Source organism: Eschrichtius robustus, chromosome X, assembly GCF_028021215.1.
Source record: "Eschrichtius robustus isolate mEscRob2 chromosome X, mEscRob2.pri, whole genome shotgun sequence".
Taxonomy (NCBI): Eukaryota; Metazoa; Chordata; class Mammalia; order Artiodactyla; family Eschrichtiidae; genus Eschrichtius; species Eschrichtius robustus.
In genome coordinates, this window is record NC_090845.1 from 30,775,483 (window position 1) to 30,803,165 (window position 27,683).

The 27,683-nt window shown below is 35.4% G+C and overlaps 1 protein-coding gene across 1 annotated transcript in view; it reads right to left on the minus strand.

The window, feature by feature from the left end:
* DMD (dystrophin) overlaps positions 1-27,683 on the minus strand; it is a 1,739,631-nt gene that overhangs the window by 1,562,418 nt on the left and 149,530 nt on the right. Inside the window, exons 5-6 of the mRNA XM_068533304.1 lie at positions 25,125-25,306; positions 23,764-23,895 (exon numbers count right to left, since the gene is read on the minus strand). Of these exons, the coding sequence (XP_068389405.1) occupies positions 23,764-23,895; positions 25,125-25,306 (314 nt within the window). The remainder of the gene's footprint in view (positions 1-23,763; positions 23,896-25,124; positions 25,307-27,683) is intronic.

Below are 27,683 nucleotides of genomic sequence, written 5' to 3' on the forward strand. Positions count from 1 at the left end.
TATCTTCGTGATTTTTGAATGGATTTTTATTTGCATGAGAAAATCAAAATTACTCTGTTCCATAAGAAAATGCTACATTTTGAAAATTCCAGGAATTATATACACCTAAATTTTTTATCCACAAAATAATTAAAAGGGGGCTCATTTCTTCAATTCTTACTGATTTTACTTTTCCTAATATTTTAGGAATTCTCTAACATTTAGAAATATCACTAAGAAATTATAATAGAACTGAAATTGAGATTTCAAATGTTAGTTTTGTCAAAGATCTGATCTTTTTCTCCAACAGAAACAAAACTGCCCTCACAAATGGTCCTTCAGTCAGTGAATAGAATAAGTTTCACCAAGGCAAAGACTTTTTGTCTATAAATGACTTAATCTACTTTGGGGCACTACTAAAATTTCCTCTTATGAAAAGGTGAGAACGTTCCATATATTTCCTAGACTTTAACTGAGAACAGCACTCCTTTCACTTAAACTTAGGTATTATATCTCAAATTGCTAGTGTAGAATATTTGTTAAAGGGATCACATATTTGGTATTCAAAAATTTGTTAAAACTTCACACAAGCCAATAATGTGATATTTTCAAAATATATTAAAAAATAGAAATTTCATTTTGAGCCTAAACATTGCAGCCACACCCTGCCCCCTGCCACACCACACACACACACACACACACACACACACATGCAAGTATACACACACAGCTGTAGAAGTTGTTGACAAAAGAAAATTATCAGCCTATTCAAAACTCTTACAATTGAGGGGAGTAGTTTGTGAGTCCGTATCTACTTATCTACTTACAGTTTCTCCTTTGGGCTTACTTAGTTCTTAGTTACATTTTACATCACTTTTCACCAATTCCTTCTCTACATCTTTTCCACCCTTAGTCAATAAGTGGTAATTTTCCTCTCTACCTGTTCTTTTTTTTTTTTTTTAATACTAATTGTAAAGTCTGCAGTGGGTATATAGGTGTTCAACTTTTTTTCCAGATTTTATGTTTTTGGTTTTGTTTTAAACTTTTTAATTTATTATTTATTTATTATTTTTATTTTTGGCTGTGTTGGGTCTTCGCTTCTGTGCGAGGGCCTCCTCCAGTTGCGGCGAGTGGGGGCCACTCTTCATCGCGGTGCGCGGGCCTCTCACCATCGCGGCCTCTCTTGTTGCAGAGCAGAGGCTCCAGACGCTCAGGCTCAGTAGTTGTGGCTCACGGGCCCAGTTGCTCCGCGGCATGTGGGATCCTCCCAGACCAGGGCTCGAACCCGTGTCCCCTGCACTGGCAGGCAGATTCTCAACCACTGCGCCACCAGGGAAGCCCCTCTACCTGTTCTTATTACTATTGAAGAAATAAGCTTCTTAGGGCAGCAAAGATCCCAGAGCTATCTATTTCTTTCATCTGTTGAATACAGGCTTACCTCCATGGCTGTAGTAATGTTATTTATTAAAGTCCCACTCCACTTAAAATAGTTTCTTTCTTCCCATCACTTATCTAATCCTAAGAAGTCCTGTTTAGGATGAATTTACTCCATGAAAACAGGCCTAAGTACCTGTCCATGGACCACGGCAGGGCGGCTATATAAATTGCAGATTCTTGCACCCCATCCAGTAAGCTTGCGACGTGCCTCATGAACCAGTAGCTTCACCCCCTCCCCAATCCCTGAGATAACTTTAGAAAACCAACCACATGTTTGAAATGTAGCCTACCGTGCTATGTATTATCTATTCTTTTATATGTAGATGTCCTGTTCATGTATGGTGGATGGGATTAATAATTTACATTAAAAAAAGGAAGAAGATGTAAAACTCTGTCACTGCAGGGTTCACATTGTAGGACCTAGGTCTAAAAGCATGAATAATTTATTAAGATCATGAGAGCAGCACTAATACATTACACCTGGATAGCAGCTCCCCTAAGTAATGATGTTCACTCAGTTCTGTCCTAGAATATGGAATATAATGGAATGATTGTTCACATAAGAAGAATATACTATTCATTCATTCATTCATTTATTCCATCAATATGTTTTGAGGACCTACTATGTGTCCTAGACACTGTGTCTCTTCTATCTTGGAGTTTTCACTCATTAGGGGAAAATGACCTATAAATAAATATATAGCATAATGTTGATAGTAATAAATGCTACCAGGAAAAAATTGAAGTATTGAAAGAGGAAAGGAGTGATTGTGGTGGTCTATTAAATAGGGTAGTCAGAAAAGTCCTTTCTGATGCCTGAGTAAGGTTAGGAAGCAAGCCATGTAAATAACTGGTAAAGAGCCTTCCAGAAAGAGAGAAACATGTCTGTAAAATCCCTGAGTTGGAGGCATGTTTTGTCTATTAGAAGCAAATCTAGCAGGCCAGTACATCTGGAGCCGAGTTATGGGGAGAAAGGTAGGGAAAAAAAGCAGGATATGTAGGGAACAGATCATGTAGGGATTTTGGATTTTCTTCTGAGTGTAAATTGAAATTATTACAGGATAAAAGCTACTCCAAACATCTTCTCTACTTACTCAATTTGTAAATTCCTTAAGGGCAACAATGTAGCTGTATGTGTAACTCATGCTTGGTTCATTGTCACTCATTCCTGAATAGTAACCACTATTCAACAAGAATCATAAATTAGAATCATGGATTTCAGGCTTACAATACAAAGCCAGAAGTCATCTTGAACAGCTATATGGTTCCTGCACATAAGTGGTGAACAGGTTAATGAACCATGTGTCCAATGACTGATTTCCTTTTAAGCCAGTCTCATAATCTGGTCTTTGCTTAAGCACTTCATCCAACGGAGAGCTCATCATCCTCCAAAACGTTCTATTATAAGTTTAGGTATTTCTATTAGAATGTTAAGTACTAGTTAAAAATCATGAATGTGCTCCCATGAATTTTAGCAGTTAAATGACTGTTTTTTCAGTTTCATAAATTAATATTTTATATTTGAATACTTAACATCACTAAGCCAATTTCTTGAGGGCATGGCCATGTTTTTATTACCTATTTAATTTTGTCTTTTGATGTTTGTGCAAATCATCACATAGATGTTGTAGCAGTCATAAACACTGCTCACGGTTATTTTCAGCTTTCTACATTTGAGACGTGTAATATGAATATACTTCCAAGTGTTCTGTGAGTAATGCCATGTGACTGGTTTTAGCCAAAGAGTTGTGAGCTGAGGTAACATATATCACTTCCTGTCCAAATACTTAATTGCCAGTCAAAGAAATTCCAGAACTTTCTTTCCCTTTGTACAGTAACTGGAAATATTCTTGATGATGGTTGTTTCATCAGGCTGGGTCACTGAGTGACCACAATGAATAGAGTCCTCTTGTTGACCCACAAGGTACACGTGATTTGAGCAAGTTCTCTCAAGGTACTCAGATTTGGTAACCTGAACTAGAATAACTAACAGAGATGACACTTAAGAGATATCGTTCAGTTGCTGCTAATACATTCCAACAGCAGTCCTTGGCCTACATATTGTGATACATTAGTCAATCTCCAAACTAAAATCAGGTTATCCTAGTAAGCAGTTTCCGTGGTTTCTACTATATAATAATTACCCAATAACTGTTCACTGAATGAAGGAATGAATGTAACTATTCATCTAACAGGAGGCTAAAGACTGATTTCCTCGATTTTTCAAGAGCCATTGCATAATAATGGCTTTCTGCCTTAAAAATCAAGTGGGTAAAAATCTAGTAATTAAGTTGTTAAATTTCCAATGAAAAGAATTAGCACCATAGAAGCAAAAATGAAATGTTACCTCACATACCGAAGCCAATAATGAAATGTGAAGTTATTCACCCCAGCAAACTACAAGGATTTTGAATAACAGCAGCAAAACAGCATATAAATATTTTCCTTCTGAGGGAAAGACTGAAACAAGAAGAAGTTAAACAAAATAGACTGTTGCTTTTCCCAAAGACAGTTGGACTGAGAATGTGGTCCTTTCCCTACAAGTCATCCATTGTGTGGTTTCATGTGAATCTTATCCCAAGAGGCATAGCAATTTCTTCTTCCAGAGACTTGGGGGAGGAGAGCAATGAATCTGATAGACAACAACCTAAATTAAATATGCACCAAATATTTTTTTTGACTTCTTTCTACCTCCTTAAATTTTGGAATGTTCTATCAAAGCTAACGGGATCCATGAATAACTACAAATAGGGTTAGGTGAGAATTAAATGAGTATATATATTCATAGTGTGTATGACAATTTGGAGTCCTAGTAATGGGGATGGGACTAGGGAAGTGGGTACATCGGGAAAGGGTTTTTGAAGACAGCCCATAAATAAAACTTAGAACAGAAAATACACACTATATAAGTATTTGGTATTATTGGTAGTATATGTGTAGTTGTATGTGTATAAACATGCACATACATATACATATACTTATGTATTTGATATACAATATGTAATTATATTTCATAGACTATTTGCGAATTTCTCTTTTACCTAATCATATATCAGGGCTATCTTTACGACATAGTAATGAATATACCGCTATAGCATGAATTTTAAAGGTTTCATGATACTGCATTAAATATATTCACCATAAGCTTTACCAATCCCATACTGATGGATATTCAGATCTTACCTGTAATAAAGTCCATATATGATAAGCCCACAATCATCCTCAATTCTAAGATCAGGAACAAGACAAGGATGCCCAATATCCCCACTGTTATTCGACATAGTACTGAAAGTCCTAGCCAGAACAATTAGGCAAGAAAAATAAAAGGCATTCGAATTGAAAAGAAGAAGTAAAACTGTCACTATATGTACAATACATGATATTATATATAGAAAACTCTAAAGACACCACCAAAAAACTGTTAGAACTAATGAGGTCTGTAAAGTTACAGGATATGAAATCAATATATAAAATCTGTTGTTTCTATACACTAATAATGAACTAGCAGAAAGAAATATTAAGCAAACAATCTCATTTACAATTGCATCAAAAAGAATAAAATACCTAGGAATAAATTTATCTAAGGAGGTAAAAGACCTGCACACTGAAAACTATAAGGCATTAATGAAAGAAATTAAAGAAGACACAAATAAATGGAAAGATATTCCATTCTCGTGGATTGAAAGAATTAATATTGTTAAAATGTCCATACTACCCAAAGTGATCCACAGATACAGTGCAATCCCTATAACAATTCCAATGGCATTTTTCACAGAAATAGAAGAAGCAATCCTAAGATTTGTATGGAACCATAAACTTTCATTCTTCAAAAAGTGATTTAATTGCAGTTGACCCTCAGACAACACGGGTTTGAACTACACAGGTCCACTTATGTGCGATTTTTTTTCAACTGTAAATACTACACTGCTACATGATCCATGGTTGGTTGAACCCATGGATGTGGAAAGGCGGGTATGTAAGAACTATGGATACAGAGGGCCAACCATAAATTATACATAGATTTTTAACTTATGACCGAAGGGTCGGTGTTCCTAACCCCCTCATTGTTTAAGAGTCATCTGTATTTCTTACTTTCATCATTGCCCTCATCAGATTATTGCCTTTAGATACATTTCTAGAGGTATGAACACAGGACTCAGAATTTACATATTTAAAATTTTGTGATTTACTAAAAAAATATGCTCCAGAAAAACATCAATTTATTCTGCTATAAACCCTTCATAATTCATGAAATTTTCTGTTTCCTTACACTCTGGAAAATTGTGGATATTATCACCTTTCTGACCTGCCTATCTGGTAGGTAAAAATGACCTCATTTTTTAAAAACTGTATGTATTTCATTACTAGTTAGGTGGAATGTCTTTTCATATACTTACTGATATGTTGACTTTTTCTTTTGTCATTCCTTGAATCATGTTCTTTGTGAATTTTCCTACTGAGGCGTTTTGCTTTTTCTTATTGATTTACTATTGTTATCTATACGTGAAGGCTATTAAAATTGTGTATAAGTTTTACAAATAATTTCCTAACTTATTATTTGACTTTCAAAGTTCTTTATGATTTTGCATGTATAATTCTAATCAATACATGATACAACAAGAACTGCCTTACTAAATACGTTCACCCACTCAATAAATAACTACTATAATCACAGAATGTGAAGCAATAGAAATAGTAAACTTTTCAAGAGCTTAATAGATATTTTCTTTCATATTCATTCCTGGCTTCTAGGATCAACTGGGCAATGAGCAATTAGTAAATTAATGGTAATAGTACAGTCCTTCTGGCATACTTGTTCCTGAACTATTTGAGGACCAGGTAGTTAAAAAGCCTTTAATCGCCTGGTTCACATGAAAATTAAATGATGAAATAGAAGTAGAGGAATCCATGTGCACATCTTATTTCTAATTCCATTAGTGATCCAAAATTCCTCTTGAAATGACTTTTTGAGGTATTATACAGTAAATTTTAATGTTTCAGAAAGAGGACTACATATCTCAGGAAGCAGATAATTGCCACTGGATTTAGCAATCTGACCCACAGTATAGAAATTTCTAATTAAAACCCTCTTTTTCATAATGCTAATCTTTCAGCCAAAAATTTCCTTGGGACATGTTATAATGAAGATAAAATGTACTAAGATTTTAAATTAACCAGAGATCCCAGAGGAAGCTAATAAACACATTCATAAATGTTTACTGTAAGTAAATTTTATTGTGAAGTAATCCTATTCTTATATGTAGCTCCCATGATAGGCATCATTACACCATGAATAACTGAACTAATAGAAATAAATATTTAAAATGTTAATCTTCCAAATCTAGATTTGATATGTGTAAAAGAGGCACATGACTTTCTGTAACTGACCAGCAGGCAGATGATCTGGAAATAAAGTTACATAACAATACTGTCAACTCATCATTAATCCTTTCAAAGATGATTTCTTTCCCCAACAGTTTAATTTATAACATTTTCATAGTTTAAAAAATTGATGTCTGCATTCTTATCATAAGTTTTCCATGACCCAAAATACCTTCTATGAGTACTAATTGAATGTTGCTTTCACAATTACTCTATATTAATTACTAATAAATAAGATACCTCTTCAAAAGAATTTATCTTTTTTTTAACATATACAAGCTTAAGGGAGTTTCAGTTAAAATAAAACATTTGCCAGTAGATTTGAGACCCAAAGACATTGAATTCACCACTATTTACCACACATTTACCTATGTTGCTCTGCAAGTTTGGTTAATATATATTGATTAACTTAGCATCATTCCATTTTTGCATTGATATTAATCATAGGTAAACCACAAACTAATATGTAAGGACATGTTCTGATGGAATTTTATAGCAGGGATTTTAAGAAATATACCCATATAAAATAAGGTGCCAACCAAGGTTATCATATATCTTAATTTTGATGTTACCACACTTTGAGCATGGTTTCATTAAAAAGTAGGGTTAAAAAGTTTAATTAAGGAATAATTATTAAAATATTAAAGTACTTTATGAAAAACAGATTGTTGTAAACAATACAATGAAAAACAGGAAATCACATTACTTAACAAATGTAGAAACTAGAGGTTGTTCTGGAGAAAATGAAAAAATGAGGTGAACTTGCTGAAAATATTTAAAATCCTAGGACAGAAGTCTTATTTAGTATATTTCAAGATACCACCTACTGAATCCAGTATTTCTACTCTGTGGCCTGAGCTAAACAATTTAACATCTCTGGACTTCAGTTTTGTCACCTATAATACCCTCCCCATACTACATAATATATAAATTCTTCCCAAATGAATTTGAAATTTCACTTGGGTTGCAAAGCAACTGATTGATCTCCATTGCAGAACTTACTCTGTGATAATTATGGACAAAAACACTCTCAAACTTCTTAGTTAATCAGAAGCCTGGATATTTGAAGATCTGTACAAGCTTACTTAAACCGAGTACAGTCACCAATAAGTAGAGTACTCATTATTGAACACCTGTTAGGCAGCACACTAGCTACGTTTCTCAGCTGAGCACTGACTCTCATAAGAATCGGGTAAATTGTGGCAGACTGTATTTTTCAAGATGAATACAACAAGATATCCCATCCTACCTAACTCCTCTTACAATGTAACAATGACACTTCTCCATCAAGAGTTGGGTCTATGTTCCCTTCCCTTAAACATGGGTGGATCTATGACCATGCAGCAAATTACACTATGTGACTTCCAAGAATAAGCTACAAAAGGCAATACAGCTTCTGCTTGGTACTCTTTGGATCACTCGCTCTTGGAACCCAGCCAGCATTTTGTGAGAGAACACAAATTACATGAAAGGCCACATGTGGGTGTCCCAGCCAACTACCTTGGCTGAAGTTCCAACAGAACCACCAGAGATGTTAGTGAAGGAGACTTTGAGATGACTCCAGTCTCTGCTACTGTCTTATTGCAACTGCATGAGAAATCTCAAGCCCAGTTAACCCCCAGAAGAATGACAGATAATGACAAAAATGACTGGTTTTTTTTTGTAAGCCCTTAAATTTTGAGGTGATTTGCTATGTGGCAATGAAAACTGCAGAACAAGATATGTATGACTATATTACACAGGTGAGCCAAGAGAGAAACATGTGTATCACACAGCAAGTAAGAAGATGAATCAGAATTTTAACACACCTTCTTATGACATCATGCTTCCTCAAAGATTTATTTTATTTGCAAAAAAGGTATTAAAACAAATGTTTGGCATTAATATTCTTTAAGAGGCCAAAAATAAGCTAAACAAGACATACTATGTCCATTCTTCATGAAGAGTTCTGAAAAATATATTAACGATTACAGATAAGCTCACCTGCCCTTTTAAAAGATTGTTACGTAAACAGCTTAGCTTGGTTCCACCCAATAATTCTTTCAAACTTTATAAAGCCACTAGGCCCACAAAATGTAATGAACATGAAATCAATGGGAACTTTCATATACCCTTGTTTTACGGAAATTTACTTTTTTTTTTTTTTTTTTTTAATCATCCACAGCTACATCTGGAGCTACCTCTGGTATCAAAAGAGAGATGGGAAAAGTCAGGTTCCAGCACGGGTGGTTAAACTATCTATCATCATTCCCAGAAACTCCAACTATCTTTGCCAAAGGTAAAAATGGAATTTTTTTAATTTTTAATTTTTTTAAATTTTAAGTTTAAATCATAATTTATAAATATAATACCAAATGCAGGAAAGTTGACCTGCATTATTAGAAACATTTCTTCATCCTTAAACACTTATTTAGAGCCTATTGTGTAAAAGAGTGAGTGAAGGCTTTTTTCATATATGCTATGTGCTAATTATTTTAGCCACCATGTAAAGCAGAAATCATCTCCATTTTAGAGATGAGAAAACAGTCATGGAGATAAAATGGTATATCAAGTCCCACAGAGAGTTATTAAAATAGTAGAGCTGGAGTTTGAAGGAGATTAGCTTCCTCTCGCCTTCCAGTTTTCAGCTCAAGAGAAGGTTCAACTGATACTTTCAGCTATAGAATAGTCCTTTAACCTTAACAGTTCAATTATTTTTAAAAATTCCAGCTCTTGTTTCTTTATTTCACAGTGACTAAAATGACTTATAGTCATTTTAATTTGATTCTTCTTTAACATTTTGGTCTCCTTACCCATCTATAAATTAATCTTCATGAAAACATTTCCATGTTGTTCATGGAAAGACTTTCAGGAACTAGAAGAGTTCTAGTATATAGTCTGTGCTCAATACATACTCATTAAGTAAACGAATAAACTCTACACCTCTAACTTTAGGATGTCTGACTCAAAACTCTGACTGTAAACATAAGAATTTTGTGTACCTGACACTGAAAAATTTGAGAACACTTCAGCTGGTGTAACTTAGCCAGGTGGGTTTCTTTTTCCCTTTTTCTATTTTATAGATTAAAAAATGGAAGGGTAAGAGTGTATTTGTTCAAAGTAATATTATTACCTCTATTCTTTCTGATGTTCCGTCCGTTTCAAAATTCTGCTTGGAAATTTTCAGTGCACCGATCTTTAGAGCTGAGCTCAAACCTGACAATACTCTTTCTAGGTCACTTGTTCAGTCACATCAGAAAGTATAAAAGCTTCCATGGAGCAGATCAATGGTGCTTTTAATCTAAGTAGAGCTCCCCACTGGCTGGCTTTGCACCCTCTGTTTGCCAATTCTTCTACACAATCTGCGTTCAGTCTGAGGGACAAGTTGTGTTGGGAGGGGCCAATGGCAGAGACAGAGTAAAGAAACCCCTGTCCCTACCTCCTCCCAACAGGAACACTGGGCCTAAAATCACCTACAAGTGTTTTTTTTTTTTCTGCTTTAGAAGGAAGCACCGCTATATTCCACTTTGCATGGTTCCAAGACTATTTCTCAGCAACCTCAGAACTAAAAAGTACATCCTTTACCTTACAATTTTGTATCTGGTATATTAACTCAGGAAATTGCCAAACTCTACACCGGTTCTGATTCAAAAGTTTATTTATAAATCACTTTGGAACCCAAATTCTATTTTCCCATAGAAGAACTGATAAAAATATGATAATGTCCTCAGATCAAACCACAAAATTTCATTTAACACCTGATGTATTTAAAGTAGTAATCATGATATTGGTGCCAGTTTTTGACAACCTACACTGTGCTTATGCCATGGAAGGTTCCTCGTATAATTCAATTTACTTAATCTTCCTAACAGCTCTATGAGTTAGATATAACTATCATAACACACATGAGGAAACTGAGGTCCGGAAAGGGCAAGAAACTCTGTCAAGGCCACATAGCTAGAAAGTGGCAGAGCTGGAACATAAACCTAAGTCTCTCTGATGTCAAACTTTGGGCTCCCTCCTCTTTGCTCAACTAGTGCTTTCCTGCTCAAGAAGTGATGCTTCTGTGGGTAAAAGTGGTTTCATTTTCAGGTTTCATAAATGACTGTTTCCCTGCTTTTAGAGTATCAAGTGCATATCTTTATCTCAAGTAGCTTCCAGGTAATAGTGCAATTTCTGGACTTGGACAAAAATTCCATCAAGCCCTGGGATACTTTAACATAAACTTTTGACTGCCTACACAACATCCCTTTTCTTCTCTATGTCCTAATAGAACCTGCTTTGATTCAGGAATCACCCTGTTCCATTTGGCTATATGATTCAAGGATGGCTGACTTTTGACTGGTTTAAGCCAGTCATGGTAGTATGTTCTGTTTCCCCTTATTGGTTTAGGCATGAGGATTTGAGGTAATCCTGTCCAATAAAATGCAAGAGAAATATGCTAGGGAGCTTCTTGGAAATGCTTCCTCATTCTTAAAAGAGGTATACATTTAGATTATGATATACATGTATTAATCTATATATGGTTTCAACAACTGAGTAGCTTCTGGGGAGAAAATTAAAATTGTTCTCAACTTTCCAATTTGCACCAGTTTTAGCAGGATCAAAGTTTTAAAAAGAGAACTAGAAGAAACCATGGGAGAATCTTTTTTAAGCACCCTTTCAATAGCAGTCATTTATAAACATGACCTCCCCTGCCAACAAAAAGTCATCAAAGATTAAAGAATTTCAAACAACATAAAATAACATTCTGAATGGAGAAAAACACCACAAATTCAAAAGACAAGTAGCAAACTGAAAATTATTTGTATTCCATGTCACAAAAAATGGCTAATGCATTTAATATATAAATAAGTCCTGCAAACTGATAAGAACAGATATTATTCTAATTGATAAAAATTGGGAAACATGACAATTTCCCAGAAAAAGAAATCCTACTTGTTCTTAAACACGTGTAAAGATGCTCAGTCTCTCTCACAGTGAGAAAAACTGCAAATACTTGAAATTGCACTCACACTCACACACACACACACACATAAGGGGTGGCAAGGATGAGAATATTTAATTTTAATTGACTTTTATCCTTTTTATTTTTCAATCATATTCAGGCATATCCTGCAGCAAAAAAAAAAAAGTTAAATAAAATTGATATATAGAACTTTTGCTGAGACTACTTCCTTCAATTTATCATTCAACTCCTGAAACATGCCATTTAGTGTGAGGTAGAGGATCCTTGTGCAGATGTGAGAGGGTGTGCAGGTTGGTATGTATGCATGAAAGAGAGAAAGAGCAAGAGGCAAGAAGAAGGAGGAGGAAGTAAAATAATTGAACAGCATAATTTAAAGACATGCTCTAAGGCAAGATCCGGATGTAAGGGGGATTGTATAAAGGAAGAGGGTCATAGATAAGATTGGCAAGGTTTGCCAGGTTAGATAAAGTTGAAAACCACACTAACAGACAGAAAGGAAAAGGTGCTAGAAATAATCCACAGTAGCAATGGGTAGGAATTAAGAACCAATTAGGCATGAGGGAGTTCAGGGAGGAGTCACACATGGCTAGATGGGTTCAAGCCTGGGTGAGAATAAATGTCAGAAGAGACACTTGGCCCCATGGGCCAAGATGAGGTCAGCTTTAAATATGTTGAACTTGAGGTTATGGTAAGACATCTGTACATGGAAACTACTAGCCAGTAGGCAGATGAAAATTGTAGAACTGGACCATTTCAGGGGTAGGGCCGAAACGCTGAGAAGCATGAATTGTGTCTGAACAGACACAAACATTGAGGGCATGAGCACACTTTGTATGATGGGCACTTCCTTTTGTTCTAGTTTGTGAGCATCTAAATGTCATTTTTAGCTCTACAGTGTTATCCACTGTATCTCCATCTAACCATATACTTTATAAATATTTGTCATCTAAAATATATAAAGATAACTCTGTTTTTCTTAACTTCAATTTTAATTATTTTGAAAAGACCCATAAGTATGTTTTTTCTATTTTTCCCCTTTATTATTAGAAGAGCCAATTTTACGGTTTGTGTGTAATTACTACTTTCGCAATGTTTTACAGATTTTTATAATATGGAGGCTGTTTCTCTGTAGTGTTTCTACATACTTTATGTTTAGTATCTGTATTTTAAATGTTCAGTTGCTTATCTCACAAATGCACAAATAATTATTTACCTGTCCTACTGGTGACAGGCAGACTCCCAGGAGGTAGACAGCTATTGTTCATCAGGCAAAGAGGAAGAAGAGAAAGATTTTTCTTCCCAAATGCTTTCCAGCATTTATAAGTATTAGAAGACTAAGGATCGTGGTGATGAAAAAGGAAGAGAGCCTCTGGCTGATCTGGCTGGGAGTTTCAAATAGCGAAGCATCAAAACTCTACTGGAAGTCATGACGCCTGCTTCGAGTCCCAGTTCTGCCAGTTACTTGCTGCTTACACAAAACCTTCACTCCACTAAAATTCCTCCTACGTTAAAATGAGCCTAATAAGATCATTCCACAGGTTTATTGCACTGGTCAAATGAGATATGTATTCAAAAGGCTTTTTAAAACTGCAAATGTTAGATAAAGAAGAGAGGTGCTTCTTTTTTGCTCTGGCAAGATTGAGAGGGACGTGATTCCCTTTTATTCTTATAAAATTATAAGAGTATAGGCAACGTATGGAGAACTTTCCAAAGCCTGATTCCTTTACTTTGTGAGCTTCTTAGAGAGCAGAAGACATTATTTGGGGCTCAAAATGTTTATTGAATGAATGTGGGCATCTGTGCCCTAAGCTGTGCAAGGAACACAAAGATCTGCCTTTATAGGCAAAAATATAGGTATATCCTTATTTGTTTCTTTATTTTTCTTCCACGTTGTTTCCAGCATAAGGGTAGTTTCACAATGTCTCTAGAAGAAGGATGAGGCTCATGTGCAGTTAACACAAGAGGAAGGGAACAACCTGATAGTTCAGGGCACCTTGGAAAAGCCATGTGATACCAGTCTTATTGTTAGCTTACAGGTAATGGATGCCCTCCTAATATCTGCATCCCAAGGTATTAGACAGTTGCAGCCAGAAAAACACCCCCTCAAAGATGTCCGTGTCCTAATCCCTGGAACATATGAATATGTTACATTATATGGTAATGAAGAATTAAGGTTGCAGATGAAATTAAGTTTGCTGATCAGCTAGCCTTAAGATAGACAGTTTCCTATGTTACCCAGGTAGGCCCTATGTATTCAGGAATCCTTAAAAGTGGAAGAGAGAGGCAGAAGAGTAGGTCAAAGGGATGTGATAAGAAAGACTCAACTTGCCCTTGTTATCTTTGAAGATGTCAGGGGTCATGAGCCAGGGAATGTGGACAGCCTTTAAAAGCTGGAAAAGACAAGGAAATGTAATCTCCCTTAGAGCCTCCAGAAGGAAAGCAGTCCTGCTGACACCTTTTTATAGCCCAGTGAGAACCATGATGAACTTCTAAAACCATAATAAATGATAATACAGTTGTGTTGTTTTAAGCCACTAAATTTGTGATTATTTGTTACAGCCACAAGAAAACTAATATATCGATTCATAATCAGAAGAGTGGCTTCATCCAAGAGATATAGGCTTTTGTCCACATGAACATAAACGATTCAGTGTAGGTTTATTACGTGTCACAATGCAGTTAGCCCCTCACTTTCATTCTCTCTTGAACCCACCCCAATCAGCAACACCTCCAAAAAAACACACTCCACCGAAATTGCTCTTATCAAAGCAAATATCAGCTAGAGTGAGCATATAACTTTTTGGCCAAAATGGGACAGAGAGTGAATAGAGGTGTTTAGACAGCGAACAGAGGTGCTATTAGTAAATCCACTGTGATAACTGCTATATGTCAAGATTTCCCAGGTGGCTTATCCCACTGACATCTCACTGGTTAATTTTCAACACTAATGTTACTTGAACTAATCAACAAAACTTAATGCTGTTAAACACTCTTCTCTCCCTGAAACACTTTCTCCTCCTGGCTTCTACAATACCACACACTCCCCCTTTTCATCTCCTCTTTCTAGCAATCCTTTTTATCCCATTTGCTGATTCCTTCTCATCTCTAAGCCTTAGGTGATCTCATCCAGGTGACTTTTTTTCTTAGGTGATCTCAGCCAGGTCAATGGATTTAAATACTATATCTATGCTGTTGATGACTTCCAAATTACTTATCCTCAACTCTGATCTTAGAACCCCAGCTTTATGTATATTCAAGGCTCATAAGCATCTCAAGATTAATATGTTCAATGTGATACACTGCATTAACAAAATAAAGTTTAAAAATCATATGATCGTCTCAGTAGATGCAGAAAAAGAATTTGACAAAATTCAATATCCACTCATGATAAAAACTCACCACAAAGTGGGTACAGAAGGAACTTACCTCAACATAATAAAGACCGTATATGACAAGCCCAGAGCTAAATATTTTCTCCCATTCTGTAGGCTGCCTTTTCATTTTATTGATGGTTTCCTTTGCCATACAGAAGCTTTTTACTTTGATGTAGTCTCACTTCTTTATTTTTGCTTTTGTTGCCTTTGGCTGTGGTGTCAGATCCAAAACATCATTGGCAAGACCGATGTCAAGGAGCTTACAGACTATGTTTTATTCTGGCAGTTTTATGGTTCCACGTGTTACATTCAAGTCTTTTATCCACTTTGAGTTGATTTTTGTGTGTATTGTAAGACAGTAGTCTAGTTTCATTCTTTTGCACATGCCTGTCTAGTTTTCCCAGCATCACGTAATGAAGAGACTGTCCTTTCCTCCTTGTATATTCTCAGCTCCTTTGTTGTAAATTAACTGACCATATATATATGGGTTTATTTCTGTTAAAATGTCCATATACCTAAAGCAATCAAGAGATTCAATGCAATCCCTATCAAAATTCCAACCGCATTTTTCATGAAAATAGAACAAACAATCCACAAAAGACACCAAATAGCCAAAGCAATCTTGAGAAAGAACAAAACTGGAGACATCAAGCTCCCTGATTTCAATTTATATTACAAAACTATAGTAATCAAAACAGCATGGTATTGGCATAAAAAACAGACACATAGATCAATGAAAGAGAACAGTGAGCCCAGAAATAAACCCAATCCCTATCAAAATTCCAATCTCATTTTCACAGAAATAGAACAAACAATCCTCAAATTTGTATAGAACCACAAAAGACCCAGAATAGCCAAAGCTATTTGCAAGTCATATATCTGATAAGGGATTAATATCCAAAATATATAAACAACTCATACAACTCAATAGCAAAAAAACCAAACAATCCATTTAAAAAATGGGCATAGGATCTGAATAGACAGTTTTTCAAAGAAGTCACAGGCAACAGGCACATGAAAAGATGCTCAACATGACTATTCATCAGGAAATGCAAATCAAAAGCACAATGAGATATCACCTCACACCTGTTAGAATGGCTATTATCAAAAAGACAAAAAATAACAAGTGTTGGTGAGGCTATGGAAAAAAGAGAACCCTCGTGCACTGTTATTGTGAATTGAAATTGGTGCAGTCACTATGGAAAACAGTATGGAGGTTCCTCAAAAAATTAAAAATAGAACTACCATATAATGCAGCAATTCCTCTTCCAGGTATTTAGCCAAAGAAAACAAAATATTACCTCAAAAAAGAGGTTTGCATCACCATGTGCACTGCAGCATTATTCACAATAGCCAAGAAATGGAAACAATCTAAGTGTACATCGATGGATGAATGCATAGAGAAAAATGTGACACACACACACACTCACATACATACATACACACACAATGGAATATTATTCAGCCATAAAAAAGAATGAAATCTTGTTATTTGCAACAACAAGGAGGGACCTTGTGGGCATTCTCCTAAATGAAATAAGTCAACAAGAGAAATACCATATGATCTCACTGATAAGTGGAATCATAGATACAGAAAACAAATTGGTGGTTGCCAGAGGCAGGGGGTATGGGGTGGGCAAAATGGGTGAAGGGGGTCAAAAGGTACCAACTTCCAGTTAAAAAATAAATAAGTCATGGGGACGTAATTTACAGCACGGCAACTATGGTTAATGATACCGTATTGCATATTTGAAAGTTGTTAAGAAGGTAAATTTTAAAAGTTCTCATCCCAAGGAAAAACAATTCTGTAACTATGTATGGTGATAGAGGTTAACTAGACTTACTATGGTGATCATTTCACAACATATACAAATATAGAATCATTATGTTGTACACCTGAAATTAATATAATATTATATGTCAGTTATACTTCAACTTTAAAAAAAAAAGTTTAAGAGATTAACATGTTCAAAACTGAGCTTCTAACCTTACTCCCAAACCTGCTCCTCCTATAGTCTATTCTATTTTGGTTGGCGGAAACTCCATTCTTCCTATTGTTTAAACAAAAACCTTGCAGTAATCCTTGGTTTCTCGAATTCTTTCATAACTCACACCCACTACATCATATGGAACATGATCTTGATGAAATGGTGGCCTCCAATTCTGCTACTAGGTATGCCATCCCAGAGAGCATGAAACACAAAGGCTCACCAACGAAATTAATATGTTCGAATCCCAACATTTATTAAATCATTTTAAAGCATATGGAGAGACGCAAGATGAAACAGATGGAAGGTGTAATGCAATTAGGATAAGGTCAAACAGAAGAACCACCACGCTATTTAAATCTTGGGTTATACAATATCCATACGTTTTGCTGTATCAGCCTTCCCTGTTGATGGTGTGGTGGACAGAACCAGAGGTGAGATTTGAGCAAGGCACATTCTTAGGACAGAATGTACCTAAGATGGGGCTTCCCTGGTGGCGCAGTGGTTGAGAGTCTGCCTGCCAATGCAGGGGACACGGGTTTGAGCCCTGGTCTGGGAAGATCCCACATGCCGCGGAGCAACTGGGCCCGTGAGCCACAATTACTGAGCCTGCGCGTCGGGAGCCTGTGCTCCGCAACGAGAGGCCGCGATAATGAGAGGCCCGCGCACCACGATGAAGAGTGGCCCCCCACTTGCCGCAACTAGAGAAAGCCCTGGCACAGAAACGAAGACCCAACACAGCCATAAATAAATAAATAAAAATTGTATAACTTAAAAAAAAAAAAAAAGAGTGTACCTAAGATGACCACATACACTTGCTCTACTGGAAAGATGCAGGGGCAAGTATAGCTGACCTATAGCTGTAGCTCATCAGTTAGTCTGCTAAACAGTTATAGGATTTATTTGCATTTTTTACGTAGAGCACTTGGGAGGCCATAAGACATACTGAGTATAATTAATCGGTGGCCAATTTAGGAATGATGAAGCTGCCAGCCCAGAGGTGATATCATCATACCTTATTATTTGGTCTTTTCATCTCTTTCCATCCATAAACAATATTCTCGTATATTTCACTATTTATTCCATCTATTTTTAACATGTGTAATAGGTCAAATTATTATCTAAAGCTGACACACATTTTGACCTCTGCCTATGTCTCACAAGTTATTTGCTCCTCACCAGCTAAATTTAACACATAGGTTTCACTTATATTTCATAAGCTATTATTGAATAGTTTATTTACACTCTAAGTTTAATGCCTCTTGGAAGTATCATCTATCATCTTTGTTTTCTTATGACACAGTTAAATATTCTCAAAAAATACAGCTAACACGTGTTCCACATAGAATTGGCAAACCCTGTAGGTTATCCAAAACATATCCAGAATTCAATTACTATGCATCATTCTCACTGATAGAACCATTATGAAAAACAATATGGACATTTCTCAAAAATTAAAAAATAGAACTACCATATGATCCAGCAATTCCACTTCTCAGTACACATCCAAAGGAAATTGAAAACAGTATCCCAAAGACACAGCTGCACTCCCATGTTCATTGCAGCATTATTCACAATAGCCAAAATATGAAAACAAACCTAAATGTTGGCCAATGGATGAATGAATAAAGAAAATGTGGTGTGTGTGTGTGTGTGTGTGTGTGTGTGTGTGTGTGTGTGTATGTATACACACAAACACATATATACATACAATAAAATACTATTCAGCCTTAAAAAGGAAGGAAATTTTGGCATTTGAGACAACATGGATGAACCTGGAGGACATCATGCTAAGTGAAATAAGCTAGATACAGAAAGACAAATATTGCATGATCTCATTATCTCATTATATGTTGAATCTTTAAAAAAAAAAAAAAGCCAAACTCATAGAAACAGAGTAGAATGGTGGTTCAATAGGAGCTGGAAGGAGGGAGTCATGGGGAGTTATTTTTTTAATGGATACAGAGTTTCCATTTTGCAAGATGAAAAGAATTCTGGAGATAGATGGTGGTAATGGCTAGACAATTTTATGAATGTACTGAATACCACTGAACTGTACACTTACAAATGGTTAAAACGTTGACTTTTACATTATGTGTATTTGACCACAATAAAAAAAAAAATGGGGGGGAAAAAAGAAAAATAATCCAAATCCAAGCCTCTGTCCTATCCTGCCTGGATTACTGCAATAACATTCTAACTAGTCTCCTTGTTTCCATCCTTATTCCTTTGGTCTGTTCTCCACAAAGCAGCCATGTTGAAATAATGTGAGTTTATGTCATTCCTCCAATAGCTTTCTACCTCATTGGTAATAAAAACCTAAGTCTTCACCATTACTTACAAAACCCTATGTGATCTGGTCCACTACTACAGTTCAGACACCATCTCCTAGCACTGTGCCCCTAACCTGTACCTTTCCTTGAATAGTCCAAATAAATATCCTCACAACTCAGGGTTTTTGTACTATCTGTGTTTCTTCCTCATGGGCTTATCTTCCCAAAGGTACTCATACCTCTTTCCAGTCTTTACTCAATATTTACTTTCTTAATGAATCCTTCTCTGACCACCCAAACTGATATTTTAACTTTTCTCCACCATGTACTGCATATTCCACCTTCCTCTTTTATTTATTTTTTCTTTTTAGCATTTACTATTGTACTTACTACTAAATTTTACTTTCCTTAATGCATGTTATTTTCATATTATTTGAAATGTTATTTTACTTATTTATAGTTGTTCATACTATGACTCTCCCATGAGCACATGTCCTCCATTAAGGCAGGAATTATTTTGTGTATTTGTTTACTAATGTGTCTTTTGATCCTATAATAATACCTGGCACATAGTAGGTGATTAATAAATAAGTGTAAAATGATTACATAAATTAATATTACTCCATGTGTGAAAATCATAGTAGAGAAAATTCAGTGATAGTATAATTAACATGGGCTTGGAGTCAGATAAATCTGAACTTAAATTCAGGCTCTGTCATTTATTGGTTAAGGCCTTGAAATTTGGATTAACTTGGCCAATTTGAAAAGGAGATATAAGTCATTCTAGGCTGAGAGAACCATAAAAGCTAAGAAAAGAAATTGCTTGGCACTTGTGCAGGAGAGAAAGTGACTTAATTTGGTTGGAGTAAAGAAAACATAAAATAGATTAGTGTGAAATAAGCATGAAAATATAAATTGTTAATAGATCATGGAGCTTACTGATGAAATTTGGGAGAGTGGAGTTATTATAAAGGCAAAAGGAAGTGAAGAAAGTTTTGTGAATTATGTTATTAAAGCTGTTAATAAGAAAATCTAATATGATTTAGAGAGGACTAAGCTAAAAAGAATGATATTGATTGCAAAGCTATTTCTGTCATCTAGAAGACATGTAGTGAGAGCCTGAATCAGAGGGCATTTATGAATACTGAGGGAACATAACTTAATGGAGAAATGCTGTGAAGAAAGAATTGACAATGCTTATCTCATTATTGAATAGCAGATCACTACAGAGGCAAAAGAGTATGTCACATATTTAAGTCTCAAAAACTGTTGAATAACGTCCCCATTTACATAACAAAAAGGACAACAAACAGGTTTGTGAGCAATGAAACAAGGTTCACTTCAGGACATAGGAGGTTTGAGAAATCAGTGGACGTCAAGGTATAGATACATACCAAAGAGTTGAAAATGAGGCTGTAACTCAAGAGAGATTGGAAGTGGTGAAAACATAAATACAGTGATCATGGGCATACAGCTTCAAGTCAAGAGATTAAATCATATTGACAACAGAGAGCGTATACAAAAAAGAAGGTCAAAGGATCTCACATGAGACTCCTATGCTAAGAGAGTTGGAAGAGGAGGAAGAGCCAGATAATGAAAGAGACACAGGACAGTTAGAGGTGGAGAAGGAGCTGGTAAGTCTAGAGGCTATAGGAAAAGTACTTCAGTGACGGTACAAAGCCTGAGAGGTGATAAAAGACATTGGATTTGGTGACCAAGTATAATTATTTGCTGAATAAATAAACAAACGTATAAAGCACAGACTACAAAAAATGGTCAGTGAAAGAAAATGTCACATAATAGTACATTAACAAGATAAAACGGAGTGGTGTGTTTGGACAGAGGAGGTGTGCCTACAGGAGTTTTGGCTAGGATGAGGTGCCAGGAGAAAGAGAGAAATGGAAAGTGAAAAAGATATTGGGGATGTTTGATATTAGATTAGGAGTAGAATGAGAGGCATGATCCAAGTCATAAAAATAGGAATTCAGAGTAACTATAAAAAGGATGTCCTCCATTGAAGAATGGGTGGTAGTTAAGTGATACAATGAAGGAAAAGTTAGGGTTCACACCAGAGAGTATTGCTTCTTGGTAAATTATGAGAAAAACTGATTTATAGGCAGAGATCCTGAGATAGGTCAGATTACTTCATCTCAACACGTTCACAAACTGCAATGACTATAAATCAGATTTTCTAAGTTGGGACAGATGGGGATACTTAATGTTTCTAAGATACTGGGAACTTTTACAATAATTTAGGCATTTTATATTTCCCATAGGGAACAGTCACCCACATGGCTCTCTCTTCTGTTATGGAAAACTGCACCCTTACTAATAGACCACCAAGTAAACACTTGAATGAAACCCTCTAATGGAACCCAATCTGGCCGATCATTAGAAGTGGATCAGATATAACCTGTAGGGGGCAGTACAGGCTCAGCCCCTCTGAGAAACTCTTTAGAAAAAAATTTCTCAGTAAATAGTTAAGACACAAATTTATCAAACCTAACTATGTAACACCATCTTCTGATGTGCTTCCTTTAGAAACAGGCAGGATATATCATTCCTCACCAATTGTGATTCATGTTTCTTCTTTTCTAAAGGATAACAACAGGTTTATTTCAATGGCTTAAGTTAAAACAGATATGTGAACTGCTCAATATTTTATGATATATTACATATTTTGTAATATTTAGACAAAGGGAGAGTGAACAAATACAGTCTAGCAAAATTAAGTCCATTTATAATTACTTCATTAAGGAGTCATACCTGAACAATGCCTTAATGAGATGGTAATGAGGTAAAAATGTGCTGCCAGAATAGGCACTGGAGAAAACCTTCTGGAAAAGGCAGCTCAATAAAGTGAAAATAAGAGGGGAAAATACTCCTCTCTGTCTTGGCTGAGACTTCTTTATTTTAGGAGGTACAACACCTATTAAGTCTTGGAAGTTTCACTTGGAGGATGGTGATTTAAAAAAAAAAAAAAGCCTAAAGAATCAGGGAGAGTCAGGAGGGTGGGAGGGGGAGGGAGAGGGAGAGGGAGGAGGAGAAAGGAAAGGGTGGGTACACTTAAACTTAAAATGGAGATAAAAATAGTACCTCCCACCTCTAAGAGTCATTATAAGGATTTTATTAGTTCATATAATGTATACACATAGCATATAGTTTAACACTCAGTAATGTGTGGCAGAATTCTTTTTATTTACTGATAATGAAGAAACTGATTAGGTTTTTTGTTCAAGACTATACAACTTTGTGAAAATGTGGATGGGAATTTAACTGAAGATGAGGCTGAGTCACATAATCATTCTCACTCATCTCCTTTGTTCAACTTTGCAAGAAAACTAGCCAAGGATAAAGGGCATAACTATGCCCTGAAATATGTTCCCCTGGGGGAAGCTTTCAGTGTTAAAATTTTTCACGCATCAATTAACTGTGCCAAATAAATCACTAATTAAATACAACCACTATCTTAAAAAAAAATCGATGAGTCTCCAAAAATGTATACTTTTCTCCAATGGGATCAAGACGATAATTTCTAAATTCCCATTCATTGTGTAGCATTGAGAAAAGTCACTTCTGCAAGAACTCTTCAAATTGCTCTTCTAAGCAAAAGAAATGAGATTTTCTTTTAAAAGGAAATTTTAGCAAATCCAGCAATTCTAGCACATGTCATTCCCATGCTCTAACATATACAAGGCTATGATTTCTTGTATTTTTAGGTTTTCTACAACACTGCAATAATGATGGAAAACGCTACTGAGAAGATTCATTATGTGGAAAATATTGAATGGTGCATAGACTCTGACCTGGTTTGAGTGTGGCTTTCTTGTATAAATACTACAGAGCCTGCTATCAAGTTTAAATTGGCAAAATTATAATCTATCATATGAAGAAGCTTACAGTTATATTTTTCTTAAATAAAATATAAATACATACTTATACAGTGAAAATATAATAAGGGCAATATAGAGAGTATATATTTCCTTTAGGTATCAGATATCTAGAAAAATCTCCCCAAGTAATGTGACTAGTAAATTTCATCCATTTTCCCATTCTTTTAAATGACCTCTCTTTAATGAGCTTTGTGTTTTGGCTGGTAGCCTTCATAAAAACTAAGCTTGCAGGTAATTATATAATGAAAGTACAAATCACTATTATAAGAATCCCCATTCATGAAGAATCAACATACGTTAAACCTAGAGAGGTCTCAATAACAAAACAGCATCATGTGAAGTATCTAATACAACTGAGAACAATGAAACGGCTCCTGATGGCGGAGAAAAGAAAGGCACTGCAAAATTCAAACAAATAAAAACCATGTTAGGTTATCTTGGGTGAAGAAGTTCTTTGGTTTGGAGAACAGAGAGTAAATGTTGACAGACCTGTGAAGGAAATGGGCTCCGTGTGGGGTCAGAGGTGGTGACATAAGCAGCCTGTGTGTAGGCATAGCTCTTGAACCGAGGCTTAGGAGAGGAAGGAGTTCGTTCATAGCCCTGTGCTAGACTGACTGTGATCTGCAGAAGGGTTCGGGGGAGGGGGACAGAGAGGAGGAGGAGACATGATAAGTAACCCTGGAAGGACAGCTTTCCAACACACTAGAAAAAACGAATGTTAAATGGAAACAGTGAGGTGAAAAATTTAATCCTAAATATATATAAGTGATATTAGAAACTGGTACACTCCAAGAATTGTGGTGCTCAATGTCATGTTGGAGAACAGGTAGTCAGGGAAGAGAGGAGGATGGGATTTAACCATAAAGATTCCATCCTGACACCCCTCCAGCACTAATATGGGATGCTGCTCTTCAAACTGGCAAAAACAAGCAACCCAAAGCAATTTTCTCTGAACCCAAAGTAAACAAAACCAGAATTCATCACGTCAATACCTTGGAAAGGACTGAAGCTTTCATAAGCTAAATATAGAATTAGCTCAGTAGAGTGAGAAAATTAGGCCTGAGAGCTTTCCACGCCTTCAGCAGAAATTTTGCTAAAGCCTTTTTCATCATTGTTTGTATCAAAGAAAGTTAAGGAAAAAAACACCCTAAATATACACCGTTGGGAAGAAGAACAGAAGAATCCCACTGGATTCTGTACAATAATATCATAAAAGTCTTTATCATATGTATTCTCTATTTAATTTTTATTTAAACTATTTTAAACTAATTTTATCTTATCAAAAATATTACCCTGAGTATGCAAAATTTGTTACTACATCAGCAAGTTGCCACTAAAAATAAGAAAACATTATTAAACAGAGTACTTGCCTCTGCTCTTGGTCTAGTTCTTCGCTTTTTGCTCTAGTTGATGGAAAGTTGAATGTGTATATGAGTCTATCTTTTATTTTATTTCACTTTACACAATGGAAATGCAATGTATTCTGTGTCCCATATTCCTATAACATGGTGCATATCAATAGCAGAGTATTTTAACAATGTGCCTTGAAAACAACATTATTGCCCATGATATCAGATGAAATTTAGGTTTACAGAGTCCTCTCCCTCTCTCTCTCTCCAAATACACACACACAAAGACACACAGACACACACACACACAAAGCTATATATACATATATTTTTGTACGTGTGTGTGTGAATATATACACATATATATATATATACTATGCTATATATATATACATATATGTGTATCCATCCATAGACAATATAGATATGTGTGTATGATATCTAAAAATCCATATAAAACAGAAAATATCATTGATATTAGCTATTCTTTCGATCTTTTACCTGTTGAGAATAGTGCATTTGATGATGTAATTGAAAATGTTCTTCTCTAGTAACTTTTGACGGCCTTGGCAACATCTCCACCTCCTGGATGGCTTCGATGCTCACTTGTTGAGGCAAAACTTGGAAGAGCGATGTGACGTACATTAAGATGGACTTCTTATCTGGATAAGTGGTGGCAACATCTGTAAGCACATTAACACCACACATCAATTTTTGGTTTCTCTATTTGAGTGTCTAAAAGGGGAATGAACAAATCAATGTTACAGGAAGAAGACAGATTAATGAGCACTCGATTGGCCATGAATGTCCTCCAGAGACTAATTAGAACATGATAATCAGGCCTAAAATGTCCTTCCAATTTGGCAGACCAATGAGATGAGCACTAAAGTTAATTTCTTTTCCTTGTTCACATAAAAACTTCATTCCGCAATACTTCTTCCTAAGTCAAATTGCCAAACTAGCCCATCTAAGAGAGTGGTTTTCATTAGATAAGAAACAAAAATAAAAGATTGCATCTTCCTTTCCATGGAAAGTTAGAATAGCATGTCAATTAAAATGGTGCACTGGTAATTAAACAATTACACCAAAGAGCTTAATGCCCTGGCTTCCAGTAAAGAAAGCTTGCACCTCCTAATCAAATTTTTGCTGGTGATTAAGCATGTAAAGAGCAAAATAATGTCTCTGTGTTGAAACGAACCGTGTATTTCTACAATCAAAATAAAATAAAACAACTATATACCATAAGCATAATGATTTGTAATATTCCTTAACTATATTAAAAATATTTCTTTACATTATGGTGCATCTGTTAAAGTCAGATGTCACTTTCCTTCTTAGACGTTAGAGATAAATTTAAAAGTCCTTCACATAAAGTTGATCTGACATTATGTCCTTTGCCACATCTAGGGAATGAAAGAAACCCAGCATTTAAAGTCAATAATAATTCGTAATAACACATATAATAAGTGGCAGCTCCTTCAAAAGCTTCTTTTGCTAGTTGGCATTACAATTTACCCACTGTGCTCATTCCAGGGAACCAAATGCAAAAACAATCCTTTATGTGAAGAGTACCATTAATCCCAGAAGTGTTAAACATAAATCCTGGCAGGAGGCCAAGACAACTTAGCAGCAATGTGCCAGGCATTTTTCTTGCCATAAATTTATCCTAGCTCAGCTAGCATTAAAAGATCTGTTTTTAAGTTAAATATGTATATTCTGGTCAGGTGTTCTGTTTGTAAGTTAAAAAGACAAGAGTCAAATTTCAAGTTCACAAGCATAAAAGGAGGTTGAACAGGTCACTTAACTCCATTCCTTCGCAAGTCACAGGAACAAGATTAATCAGAACAACTATTTTTAAAGTATTTTTAAAAAGAGTTACAGAGAAGCAAAAAGTTAGCTAATGTTCCTTGGTCTGCTTCTATCCATGGTATAATACAGTCCTTCTTAACTTTTAATGTGCATATGAATCACCTGGGGATCTTTTTAAAATCAGAATCGGATTCAGTAGGTCGGGGTGGAGCCTGAGGCTCTGCATTTCCAGCAAGCTGCCAAGTGATGATGAAGCTGCTGACTTGAAGACCATACTTTGAGTAACAAGGGTCGAAAAAAATGACACAGAAGCACGCTCTTATATTACCTTCTGCTTCATTGCTTTGCTTACTTGTTTTCAAAAGATACTTATTGGACATTTAAATGCATAAGGCTTAAAGGTACAAAGTTATTGATATATAATACATATTCTCCGCTCCCTATTAAAATTTAATTATTAGCCAACAGATGGTGAAGATAATTTTTTGCAAATATTTTTTAGGAAAGAACTAAAGAATACCTTGTGTATAAGTACTGCCTTTCTAAAAAAAAAAAAATCTTACTAACTTAGCTTTGAAATTCTAAAATCTACCTTTCATTTGATAATTGTTTTTCAAGTGTTCATTGTATGGCAGATACTATACTTCTTCACAATATGTTTTTGAAACTCTAGAACGTTTTCTTCCTTCTCACTAGTAACTAGTCAGTTTTATCTGTAATGAGCAAAATTTAGAATTCTGTTTATTTTTTAGTGCATTAAATAAAACCATGCTGTGAGAAAAGCACTGAATTTTAAAAGGTTGTCTGTGTAAATAAAAAGTTCCATGACTATTTACTGCTATATTAGACATGTGCATGTGTATGTCTAGCCTCAAATGCAAACCATGATCAAAATAAATAAAGGTAAAAATAGATCTAGCATTATTTCTATTGCCCCAAGCAAATGTCAAAAATTGTAGCATATTTTATCTACATAAAACATCTTTTGGACGAACGTGAACATTCATAAATATCAATCACTACAATCACTATTTGATCAAACTATTGACATTTTTGCCCCAATCTATTACCATCCCACCTCAGAAGTTGTACAGGATTCAGCTGTACCAGTAGGTAGAATCCAGTATTCCTTTTTGTTTTTACAAAAAGGAATTTAGATATTCTAAAATATGTTGAATTCCTTCCAAATATATTTACTAAAGACCTATTAAATTTTAAATATTTTAATAGATTATCTAGGAGATTAACAAG